Source organism: Pyrus communis, chromosome 11 (assembly GCF_963583255.1).
Source record: "Pyrus communis chromosome 11, drPyrComm1.1, whole genome shotgun sequence".
In the NCBI taxonomy this organism is placed as follows: Eukaryota; Viridiplantae; Streptophyta; class Magnoliopsida; order Rosales; family Rosaceae; genus Pyrus; species Pyrus communis.
In genome coordinates, this window is record NC_084813.1 from 20,896,894 (window position 1) to 20,909,550 (window position 12,657).

Here is a 12,657-nt window from a genome sequence, read left to right on the forward strand (position 1 = left end):
GTGGACCAAGTTAATATATATATGTATGTATATATATAATAAAACAGTAATCAACATACTAACCCCCAGGTTTTATGAAAACACATATATTATAACCTAGCATGCCGTGCAATGTCTCAAATCGTAACTCATATACATCATAATCACTAATGAATGTCCAATATCCATCTAGGCCCCATGCCAACTCCTCGTCCCTGAGCGAACAGTCAGAGGAAAATATCCCTTCAGGCCCTGTGCCAGCTCCTCGTCCATGTGCTAATAACCAGAGAAAAACCACTTCAGGCCCTATGCCAACACCATAACCGTCGCTCAGGACGGACCGGAATTTATCCCTTCGTCCCGTAGCGGAATTGGGACCACTAGGTAAATACAAAACCATTGAACATATATATATTGAAAAGCAACTTCATAGTATAAAGTCATCCATCATCTATACTATAAAGAGGTGTTCTAAACATGTTCTAAATATCATATCGTCATCCATTAAATATTCTATAAGAACACGGGTTATAGGAAAAATAGTAATAATTCAAAATAACCTCAGTAAGCATGTCATCTCAAAGCGTTTCATAGAACATAATCATTAAATCATGCTTCTCATGTATGCATTTCTACTATCAAAACATGCATATTTAGAAGGGGTTCACTCACAGTACTTAGCTGCCGAAGAGCCACGCAACTAGTGAAGATAGAAACGCCACAAATAATCGCCCCTAAGCACATAAAGGGTACAATTAATAAAAATTTAATATAACAATTGAATTTGGGAAAAACAAACATCAGAAACGGGTTCAGGATGTCGAAATTAGCCTAGGAGGGGTCCTGGACGAAAACCCGAAAGTCAACGCTGACCGTTGAGCGGGTCAACAGTCAGACTAGGTCAAAGTCAACGGATCCGGGTCAAGGGTTTTGGGTTGGACCGGGTTAGGCCTGAAGGGTTTGGGTCCAAGGGTTTAAAAGGTTTGGGCTTTAAGCCCGGCCCACTGTAAAAGGGTTAGGGTTTAAATAAAAAGGGATTTGGGTTGGGCTTCCCGAGGCTTGGGGCTCTAGACATTTGGGCTTCGGGTTTGGTATGGGCTGGGTAACCTGGCCCAAAGGCCTGGGTTGAGGGTGGTTTTCAGGCCACCCTTTGGCAGGTTTCTAGGTTGATTTTCCAAGGCTCATAACTTAATCGTTACTTAACGAAATCGAGTGAAACAAAAATGAAAGTTGTAGTACTCAGTGAGACCAAGATATTGATACCTTGCACGCCGGCCAAATTACCGTGGTTTGGCCAAAAATTTACTCGAAAGGGGCGGTGCTCGTTGGAAAATTTGGAAAAGCTACTCCGAGCTATTTTCTACGATTCAAACGTATACACAACTTAAAACAAGCTTTGATATAACCCTAAAAACACATCCCAAGAGTTTTTAGAAGCTTACCAATGTTGGGAAATCACGAAACTCATCGGGAAAGACGATCCACAGTACCGGCCAAATGGAAGAGAGGGGTTTGGGGTGTTCTTTCTTCATTTTTTAGAACACAAGGGTGATGGTGATGATGTTTTGTTGTTGTTGTGGTGATTGATGATGAGGGAGATGAGGGTGTGCAAGGAGGGAGAACACGGGTGAGAGGGAGAGAGAGTGAGAGGGAGTTGAGAATTGAAAGTGAGAAAGAGAGAGAGAGAGAGAGAGAGAGAGAGAGATAGAGAGAAAAAAGAGGTTGACTCGGGGGAGAACAGAGAGGAGAGAGACCGGGGACACAAAAGCAAGGTGGGTCCCCTGGGCACACCTATTAAGGCCCTAAAAACAATTTTAAAAAAAAAACCCAAAACTAACTTTAAAATTGGGGGTGGGGTGTAACAATCTACCCCCCTTAAAAAAATTTCGTCCACGAAATTTAAAATCACTTACTAAACTGAAATACTCGAATATAAGAAGAATATACGTATAAAGAGAAATCAAGTCAGAGTGGGTGCATCAAAGAGAATATACATGTAAAGAGAGATTAATAGACCGAACCAGTTGGCTCCGACAGTGATTTGCCAGACTCATCATTTCTCAAATTTTGGTCTCAACCCCATCTAATAGAGGCTTGTGCAAGATTCCGAACAGAATCTCTCCCCTAATAGTGCACGTTTCTCTCCCCAAATAGTGCACGTTTACTTTTAAAAAAATGAAGAAAAGAAGGAAATAACATTGCTTTTATCTTCTTATCCTCTCTCTCTCTCTCTCTCTCTCGACTGCCGCACATGTAAATAATGCAAGTAAGAGTACCTTTAAGTATTATTGGGATGTCTCTCGAATGCCGCACATGTAAATAATGCAAGAGTATGTTTAAGTACTATTGGGATTGCTCTGCCACCGTGTTTGTATTATTGCAAGAATTTTAAACAAGTCAAAAACCGTGCAACAAAACCTTCTAGAATAGTGTTTATGGTACAAACCATATTCTTCAATAGTGTGCTATTAAGCTGTAGTTGTAGTATAATTGCTCATGCAAGGTCGTTGTTCCCAAAGATTGTTTGATTAACTTGTAATTAAACTAACTCTTAATTAATTATTAAAACAGATTTTGTATCAAAGATTTGAAAATTTTGAATTCGAAAATATTAAATTAACAATTAAAGAAATTTAAAAGTTTGGAAATAAAGGCAACAAAGAGAAAAACGTTTTTTTAAATTAAAATCAATTTAAGGAAAGACTAGGGTTAGCCGTCACCAATAACAATTCTATGTAATTTTACTAATCACTTATGAATTTCCACATACATGCTTTGAAGGTTGGGTTTTCCTAATGCATATTTCCCTTGTGATGTTCAAGCGAAAACGTATATCTAACATGCAATCTGTCTGTGATGTTTAGATCAAATATAAACATGCAAGACTCATTAAGCTTTATGAAAACCATCTGAAAAACCATGCAACCCTTAAGAGCGTGATGTTTGCCTTAAGTGAACTTACAACAACTAATCACAAGAAGCCCTCCTCAATTTCAGGGTGAAGTTCCAACATAAATTGCATCAAATTACTTGTCTAAATATCCTAATGGTGATCAATCATTAAAATATATAGATAGTTTAATCACATTGATTAATAATTCAAAGCAAGCATACATCCATTCATAAGCAAATTAATAAAATCACATATTAACGCTATGGCTCATAGCCCAACCCTTGCAAAAGGAATTAGTTACGCATACTCATAATAAAAATTAAAGAAAATATCATTAACTAGAAAAAGATTGAAAACACATTGTGGATAAAAAGTCTGAAATTGTCCAAAGCTCTGCTAAGTTCTCTCTATGCTCCGTAGAGAACCCTAATGGCTAAAAAGCCTTATTTATACTACTCCCAATTAAAACCCTCATAGAAAGGTTTTCTAAAAACTAGGAAATAAGATAATAAAAGGATAACTAAAAATTACATTCCTATTCTGACTAGGAAATCTGTCTAACAAAGGAGAATCCACGTTTCTAGACCTTCAGGGCTATAAAACAGGCCCAAAACGAATCAAATTGAAGATTAGGACCTCCTTTTCAAGTTCCAAAAAGAACCCAAGTCCAAAATCCATCATTTTCCAGCCCAAAAGTTGCAAACAAACTTTGTAACCCAATCAATCTACCAACACTGCATGCTGGCCATAAATTAATTCGCCACGATCAAATACTTCGGGATAAAATTATGAAATTTTAATACACCCTTCTTGACAGACTCACGAAGCCGCTCCAATTAGAATGATTCAAAAATTCCACCGTTTGATCACTTTATGCTCCGAACAAGTCTGCATGTCCTATATTGGAAATACATAACAAAACATTAAAATAATAACCAAAATATACCAAGAATAGGGAATAATATATAGTACAAAATAGACTCATCAATAATATCGTTTGTAAAAAACATTTAATTAATAATCGAATCATCCACCAACACATCATTTGATTTAAAAATTTGGCCTTCCTAACATCACCTCTTAAAAAAAAAAATCTCTCTAAGTAGGACATTCCTCACATCCACACAAACAACGCGAGGGAGCATACATTAATCATGAGTTAGATGGGGGTTTGGAAGAAATTCAGAGGAAAACTAACGAAAAGTTCTAAAAAGCTTTTAGTTTTAATGAAAAAGGACAAATCAATGTGTAAGTGAATAATAACAAGAAAATTAAAATGTCATTTTTCGTTAAAAGTAAACAGTATCGGAAGTGTTTCGTTAAAACTCTCATTCAAAGGAAAACTAACAAGGCTTTTGTTTTTTGGTCCAATATGCAGACTTCAGTTTTGTTTTCTTCCATGCTTAATTCCATAGGAGATGTTGACATTGGATACCTCTGCCATAATAACAATAAGAAATTTCCACAATTTCGTTAACTCGTGATTTTGATCGTTTTGTTATTTCGAAATTGTGTCGTGCATGCAAGTGCAAGTCGTTTGGATATTATTGGAAGAAAGAATGGCAACTAGGGTTAGGTTAGGTTGCATGTTCACCGTACAAATGATTTTAGGGTGATAGATAGTGTTGTCAATTCCCTTAATTCAAGGGATGTGTCTCTTGTTTTCAATTTCCTCAATTTGTCTTGTCAATTCCCTTAATTCAAGGGATGTGTCTTATTTGTTATTTTTTGTTAGCTTTAGACGTAAATCAAGGAGAGATAGGTAGTCTTGTTTTCTTCCCTCTAGCACATATATATTGTTATCTCTTGTACCTGATTGTCTTATGATGAATATACCATTTACAAAATTCAATAGATATAAATTTGAGTGGGACGTGTATGGGTAAAACCCGAGTTTTTGGTCCAAAATATCTCCGAATGGGGAGTGGTGGGCGCGCAGGTAAGAAGAAACATAATAGAAAGATTCAGTGCGGGTGGGCTCAAAGCAAGCCTATTTTTTACGGTTGAGATGCACAAGCCGTTGTCACTTTCGGTTGTCACTTTCGGTTGTCACTTTTGGATGCTACACCTCCTGAATTATGCACATGCCCTGCTACACCTCCTGAATTATGCACATGCCCTGCTACATCTTTTTTTTAATCTAATGGCTCAATCCAATTTAATCAATTTTAACAGTAATAAAAAAATCTAACAACTCACATTTAAATCTAACAGTCAAAATAATATTACTAATTAATCTAAATCAGATTTAATACCAGAACTTCTCCAAAACTCTATAAATACCCATCAATTTTTCACTTATCCATAAAAAACTCAAAAATATAAACTTTTTTTTTACATCAAAATGTTTGTATAAAAAAAAACAAAGATTATACAAAAACTAATTCCAAAATTACGAGGAAAAAAAATCAAAGAAATACAAAAATTTAACAAATTATAAAGTTGAGCCATTTCACACCTTCAAAGTTAAAGAAAGTTTTTCTATGTACAAGAAATTCGTTCTTTTTAATATACCATTAATATAGTGTTCGCATCGCTAATATTGATAGATAATACATCAATAGCAAAATATATCAACGTTTCATCGACACATTATAAACATTATGATTACAAAAATCATCCTTTAACAAAAGAAAAGTCATCATTCATGTATATAATCTATATTTTAAGGAAGAAGACCAAACTAATGAAACATTTAAGGAAAATTTATACGAACCCATCAATCTTATCTCTAAACCCAACTTAAAAATTTTGTTTACCAAATCACAATTTTATCCTTAAATTAAATAAGAAAAACAAACTAAAATTCAAAATCCGGCTACCGGCATTAACATCACAACCCCTCCGTTTGCTCCGACGAATCCAATCCAAGCTCCGGGGAGACTTATGCAACATCGTTGATTGAAAGCAACAATTCCCTTCCACTTCTTTTTATCGTTCTCCTCCTTCCTCTTCTTTTTACTTTTTATCGTTCTCCCACCATCCCTCTTTTCGATTTCCGACGACCCAACCAGCTGCCAATGGTGGCTCCCATGACGTAGTGACCACTGCTCTTTTCTCTTCATCCCTCTTCAGGTTGGGTTGTTTTTCGGTTTTTATGAAATTCTATATATCTACAGTCTATGGACCATGGTGTAATTGGATACCTTGCCTATGAAGGAATCCCATGACATGTTCGTGCAAGAATTTGTTTGTAGCATTTTGCACATTCATCAAAAGGTCGGATTGGGAGGAGGTGAGTTTGACGCAGGAGAATAAGGGAAGAAGAACGCCGAAACTGTAATATTTCATTTTTCCGATTGGGTTTGGGTTCGGTGGTAGGTAATTTAACAATTTTCTCTCTACACCCAATATTTTTTTAGACAAATTTGTAAATATAAGATACACAAAAAGTACTATTGGGTGTAGAATAAATAATTAGGTTAGATTAGGTTCGAATAAAATCATCCAACATTAATATACCAAAATGTGTTTCACTTGAAAAGTTTTATAAGACAATTTTTCTTTAAAAGACAATTTAATGGTCGAAGCATCTTATATTTTGAATCAAAATGTTTAAATTAAAAACTCTCAAAGTTAAAATAACCCAAGTTGGAGTCACCTTTGTTTACTTTCTTTTAATCGTTTAAAATGACAAACGACAAATCAAATTTTTAAACAAGGACAAAGCATCTTAAATTTGGAATCAAAATGTTTAAATTAAAAATTCTCAAGTTGAAATGTGCAAGATGACTTGCTGTCACCTTTATTTATTTTCTTTTAATTGTTTAAAATGACAAACGACAAATCAAATTTGTAAATAAGGTTTTTTTATCACAAGTTGTCCTTGAAACTGACCCGCACCATCAATATGGTCTCTAAAATTGAAATCGATTAATATAGTGGTTGAAAGTTAATGATGATCACAAATCAATGTGGTCCTTCCGTCATAATTCTATCAAAAATTATGTTATGTGTTGATGTGTCACATAACTAGTTTCCACAAGTTTAATTAACTATTGTCATAATGAATTAAAAATATTTAAATACTAAAACACAAAAAACTTAAAAAAAATAAAAAAGGAAAAAAGATTCATCTTCTTTTTTCCCAAAGAACGGAACTCGCAAAAAAAAAAAAAGAAAGTAAAACTTGCTTATATATACAAGCATTGAGCACTAGTGAGTACGAACAGTCAATCTTAAATTATAACAAATATGGCACTTACAACATTCTCCTCGCTCTCTCCCTCTTTGGTCTCAACTAACAGTAGGTATCAAAGATTAATCCATCTTCCAAAAGTTCTGCTTCAAAGAACAGTAGGAAAACAACCCTCCTTCCTTTATTTATCAATAAACTCATCACCATCATCGAAGGTTATCAGTAATCCTCCGGCAGTGCGACGGCGATTCGCTCAATACCATCCTACCGTTTGGGATTCCAAACTCATCGACTCATTCACCACTCATTACACGGTACGTATACTTCGATCGTTTGCAAGTTGTCATGACTCATTCATACATGAACACATCTTGATCATTTATTTTGTTGGCTTATTTGTTTTCATCCTTGCGCAGTATGAATTGCATGGGACGCGATTGGAGCGTCTAAAGCAGAACGTTACTGAAACGTTGCTGGCAGTATCAACTAGTAGTACTCAAGGCACTACTAGCACTTTATCAATGTTAAAGCTTATCGACTCAATGCAGCGATTGGGAGTGGCCTATCATTTCGAAAAAGAAATCGAAGCAGTTCTAACTAGCCTTGGTTCTTCCAGTACTGCCAGTACATCAAGTGATCTTCACACCGTTGCCTTGCAGTTTCGGATATTACGGGAACATGGCATCCCTATTAGTCCAGGTAAAGCACATAAATTATTTTGTTGCTCACATTTAGTATTAAATGTTTTCGAAGCGGCACTTAATTAATTGTGAGTTATGGTGACAAAATGATTGAGCAGATGTGTTTAACAAGTTTAGAGCTGGAAACGGAAGATTTGAGGATAGCTTAAGCAAGGACATTGAAGGACTTTTGAGCTTGTATGAAGCCTCACACCTTGGTATGCTTGGGGAAGAGCATGTTTTGGAGGAAGCCAAAAGTTTTAGTGCCAAAAGGTTGAGACAATTATTGGGAACATTAGAGGGTAAAGATGGTTTATTGAAGCAACTAGTTCAGCAATCAATGGAAACCCCCTTACATTGGAGGATGCCGAGGATAGAAGCTCGAAGTTTCATTGATATATACCAAAAGGATGATTCTAGGAACATCGATTTGCTTGAATTAGCCAAATTGGATTATAATCTTGTCCAATCAGTATATCAGAGGGAGATAAAGGAGCTATCAAGGCAAGAAATGTGAACTTTGTTTTCTATTTTTTTGCAATTTGATTTTATTTTCACACATGGTGGAGGACAGGGTTTGTCCTACTTACTTTTAGGTTGGGTCCTGCATGCTTATATAATATATATAATGCAACCTCATCCAAACATGTCGGCAAGATAACAACCACATAAATAACGCTTATATATACCGCGACCTCATATCCACACATGTTGGTAAAATAAACGACCACATATATAGCACACTTAACGTAGGTTCGCCCCTGCCATTTTTTTTCAATGTTCTGCTTAATTACAATCTTACGTTACAATGCTCAGTTTTTACATTGATGCAGGTGTTTAGTTAAATTAGACTAATTAAGACTATATATTCAACAAATGCAGGTGGTGGACGGATTTGGATTTTGAACATAAGGCAAATTTTTCGAGAGACAGATTGATGGAGAACTATTTGTGGGCAATGGGAATCAATTATGAGCCCCAATTCTCGAATTGCAGGATTGGCCTCACCAAATTCGTTTGCATATTAACAGTAATTGATGACATGTACGATGTTTATGGATTTTTGGATGAACTTGAGCTGTTTACAGATGCAGTACATAGGTAAGTCATTAATTAAGCACTAAGATGTAATTTATCTTGGTAAAAAAAAGTACTTAATAGATGCAATTATATATGTATAACGTGTGATTTGGTTTTTTGTTCCTCTGATTTATTTTTTCTTGTTTAATACAGGTGGAATATGGAGGACAAGGAGGAGCTTCCCGAGTACATGAAGCCAATTTATACAGCCTTGCTCAACTTTGGGAATGAAGTAACTGATAACGTATTTAAAAACAATGGTTTAAGCGTCCTCCCCTATATTAAGAAAGAGGTAACTAACAACAGAAACTGTAGCTGAGTTAATTGGTTAAGAACATCCTTTTTGTACTGGAGGTCGTCTCTAACAATGTTAGACTTGTAGCTCTTTGTTGCTAACTAAACAAAAACACTTGACTAGAGCGTGTAGGATAACTAGGGCACGTTTGGCAATAATAAATTAGCAGCATGCAAATTACAACATAAAGATATTGGCTCTGTTATTCTATATTTCCTATTTTCTTAATTTATGATTTATTTACTATTTTGTGTGCGCGCTTGCGCTTGCAGTGGGTAAATCTTTGTAATTCATATCTGGTAGAGGCACGATGGTTTTACTGTGGATACACACCAACCCTAGAAGAGTACTTAAAGAATGCATGGACTTCGGTGGGTGGTCCTGGAGCAGCCCTCCATGCTTATTTGTTGTTGCAAGGACGCAACATAACAAAAACCTCACTTGACTCCTTTAAGCATGGCTCTCAAATAATATATTGGTCATCTCTAATGACTCGGCTTAGCGATGATTTGGGCACTTCCAAGGTAAATATACACGTGTTATATCATCTATATGTGAGTTGTTTGATAGTTCTATATTTTTTAGGTTTGTGATTTTCACACATCCTTAACTACTTTTTCCACACCCCTTCATATTTTTTAATACTTAATTGGTATCCTACTATTTAATCTTCCATATATACCCCTCCCTATTTAATCTTTCATTAATTACCATAAAAAAGTATGAAGGGTATATATGAAAGATTAAATAGTAGGATACCAATTAAGTATTAAAAAATAGGGAGAAGTGCGGGAAAAGTAGTTAAGGATGTGTGAAAATCAAAACCCATTTTTTAATAAAAATTAAAATTAAAATGGTTATCAAATGGAAAATATGATAATTAGATTTTTATTTTTATTTTTTTCTTGGAATTAACTAAGGCTGAGAGTGAGAGAGGTGATGTGGCAAAATCTGTTGAGTGCTGCATGAAAGAAAGAGGCGCATCTGAAGAAGAAGCGCAGGACTACATAAACGAATTGATCTGCTATTCGTGGAAGAAGATTAATGAGGAGAGTTCAAAAACTGCTATACCAAAATCAATTGTAAAACTGTCACTGAATATGGCTCGGACTGCTCACTCTATTTTCCAACATGGAGACGGTATTGGAACTTCAAATGGGGTCACCAAAGATCGTTTAATCTCTTTAATTTCTAATCCTATCCCTATCATCACTCACAATTAAGTGACAAAGATTAAATGATGCAATATAAATAATTATTTGGTAAGTTCACGTGTTTTGTGTATTGATGTTGAGCTAATCTTATGGTTCTAAGTTCTCACTACCATTATGTGTAGTGATATCAAACGTGCAATCTCCACTTTAATTTTTTTAAAGCAAAACGATAATCGTTTTATTACAAAAACTGATATAACATCAAAGAGAACATTTTTGGTAAAAATTAAAAGGTCTTCAATCCAAAGACCAAGTCAACATAAGACACAAAACAATTATTAAATGATTCATTCCTTGTATTAAATTAATCAATAAAAAAGAAAGATTAGCACATTGTATTAAATTAATCAAGGGAGTAAAAGAAAGATTAGTACTACTATTGTCTCGTATCGAAAGAGTAGTAAAGGGTTTCCGAGTCGGGAGACATGACGTAGCATGAAAGGGATGAATTTAGCAAAGGAACAAGGCAACAATCCTTGTATCATGGCTGAGTGAAACTAATTAAACTATTAGACAGTCGAGGCGGTGGTAGATATGTAATAAGCTACACAAAACAGCCCATGAACAAAACACAAGATGCCTCCAATCGACAGAAAATGGTGGTGTGTGAAGCCACATGAAGCTCTTGACTTGTGGTTTGACCAAGTCCCTATCACCAGCATGGACAATCCAACGGCCAAAATAATCCTGATCATCAATGACGCCCATATATATATATATATATATATATATTAAGAACACAAAAATTAACAATTAATTTTAATTTTAATTTTTGGTATCTAAACAAATTGAAATTACTGAAAACGAAATGATTATCAAATAACTCTTAAGCAATTAACCTAATCATTGATTATAGACATGTACCAAGTGAAGACGAGGCATGCCATTGAGAGTTGCTTGTTAGGAGGAGCCTTTTGGAGTTCATCCTGAGAACAAATGCAATTGCATCCACCAAGTAAGTTGGCAACAACATGTGCAAGAACCAAAAGTCCGGCTGCAGCTAACCCTAGCTTGAATGCTTCATGGCTTGGTTCTCTGCACTCAAAAATCCAGAGTCTCAAGTGTTTCACCTGTTGCAAGCAACAATATTATACATGAACAAAATATTTGAAATTAAACATTCCCTAAAATTGTGAGTGTAGTGCTCAAAACGAACTTTAAAAGTGACGCTATATGGCAAGAGGTTTATAGTTCAACTAATTGAAAGCATTCACTCATGCGCAACCGAGATCTTGTTTTTGACTACTCTCCTTTCTCATTATTGCTTGTATAAAAAAATTGGAGGCTATGTGTACCTTGTTTTGTTCGAGTTCCGCTTCGATGCCAAGAATCCCGGCTACAATGTCCATCACCACGATCAAGAGGCAGACCAAAAACCCTCCTATCTTAACCATTCTCTCTCTCTCTCTCTCTCTCTCTGCTGTGCTGAGATTTTAGAAGGATGAGATGTGTGGGAGAAATATTAATGGGAAGAAAGAGCAAGGGGAATAAGTATGAAAGGGGATAGACTAGAGAGGAAAGTATGTGTGCAAGCAAGGATTTCAAATGAGGTGGGATAAGTGGCTAAAAAGCTTCCTTTGTTTACACAGTGAGAGCTTTAATTTGCTTTAGGTACTTGCTTCCCTTCTTTTTTCTTGGGTCGTGGATACCTTTGATGGGGGAGCAAGAAAAGTAGGGCATAAACCAGCTCATAGAGGGGCGTGCCTCAGCATCTTTCACCTCCCCCACATATGCCACAAGGTGAATCTCTGTGTAATTTCGGAACCTTTTTGACTTTTAAGTTTTAACAACAAAGGAGATTTTGGAACCATTGACAATTTGGCTAGTCACCAATAATTAATATGCCCTCCTATATACCAATAATTGCTTGGTCATCCAATATATTCTCAGATAGTGATTTTCATTCTTTCATTTTTTCAGTCTACACTTTTCTTTTTATTTTTGTATCTATTAGGGAGCTAATTCTCACACACTTTTTTTAGTAGGGTAATAATGCTAGGGAGACCAAATTTCTAAATCAAATTTTATAAACCAAATGATGTGGATGTTAATGATTGTATTATTATTTAAGCGTTGATTAACGTGCTTATTTTCTATTAGTGATAAATCATTTAGTTTACAAACTTAGTTTAAAATTTTGATCTCTCTAGCATTACCCTTTTTAGCCTCTCAAAAGCCCCTCTTTATTTCTATTCAGTGGATTGAATAAAACAAACACAAATAAAAGACAAAATTAAACAAGGGTGTGTGAGAGAGGAAAACTGATGCGTTTATCATTTCTCTTTTCATTAATCTTCATTGAATTGATTCAATCCAATAGCTTAATAAAAATTAGAAATGAAATGAGACGTCTGAGTGCAAAAATTATTTTCCATTAA

At 35.3% G+C, this 12,657-nt stretch overlaps 2 protein-coding genes across 2 annotated transcripts; one reads left to right on the forward strand and one right to left on the reverse strand.

Annotated features, from left to right (window-relative positions):
* Positions 1 to 7,066: 7,066 nt before the first annotated feature.
* On the forward strand, positions 7,067 to 10,331 carry LOC137709450 (probable terpene synthase 9). The gene is made up of 7 exons (XM_068448539.1): positions 7,067 to 7,324; positions 7,427 to 7,709; positions 7,810 to 8,194; positions 8,573 to 8,791; positions 8,924 to 9,062; positions 9,338 to 9,589; positions 9,986 to 10,331. The coding sequence occupies exons 1-7, from the start codon at positions 7,067 to 7,069 to the stop codon at positions 10,286 to 10,288; spliced, it is 1,839 nt and encodes a 612-aa protein (XP_068304640.1). The 3' UTR covers positions 10,289 to 10,331.
* A 362-nt stretch (positions 10,332 to 10,693) lies between these two features.
* LOC137749275 (protein VASCULATURE COMPLEXITY AND CONNECTIVITY-like) lies at positions 10,694 to 11,792 on the reverse strand. The gene is made up of 3 exons (XM_068489378.1): positions 11,575 to 11,792; positions 11,144 to 11,349; positions 10,694 to 10,966 (listed from the first exon to the last, which is right to left on the reverse strand). The coding sequence occupies exons 1-3, from the start codon at positions 11,671 to 11,673 to the stop codon at positions 10,789 to 10,791; spliced, it is 483 nt and encodes a 160-aa protein (XP_068345479.1). The 5' UTR covers positions 11,674 to 11,792; the 3' UTR covers positions 10,694 to 10,788.
* Positions 11,793 to 12,657: the final 865 nt, after the last annotated feature.

Coding starts and splice junctions, on each gene's coding strand:
- LOC137749275 (XM_068489378.1), bottom strand. CDS start 11,673: ATGGTTAAGATAGGAGGGTTTTTGGTCTGCCTCTTGATCGTGGTGATG. Junction 11,350..11,574: donor CGGAACTCGAACAAAACAAG/GTACACATAGCC, acceptor TGCTTGCAACAG/GTGAAACACTTGAGACTCTG. Junction 10,967..11,143: donor GCATGCCTCGTCTTCACTTG/GTACATGTCTAT, acceptor ATTGATGATCAG/GATTATTTTGGCCGTTGGAT.
- LOC137709450 (XM_068448539.1), top strand. CDS start 7,067: ATGGCACTTACAACATTCTCCTCGCTCTCTCCCTCTTTGGTCTCAACT. Junction 8,195..8,572: donor GAGATAAAGGAGCTATCAAG/GCAAGAAATGTG, acceptor CAACAAATGCAG/GTGGTGGACGGATTTGGATT. Junction 9,063..9,337: donor TCCCCTATATTAAGAAAGAG/GTAACTAACAAC, acceptor TTGCGCTTGCAG/TGGGTAAATCTTTGTAATTC.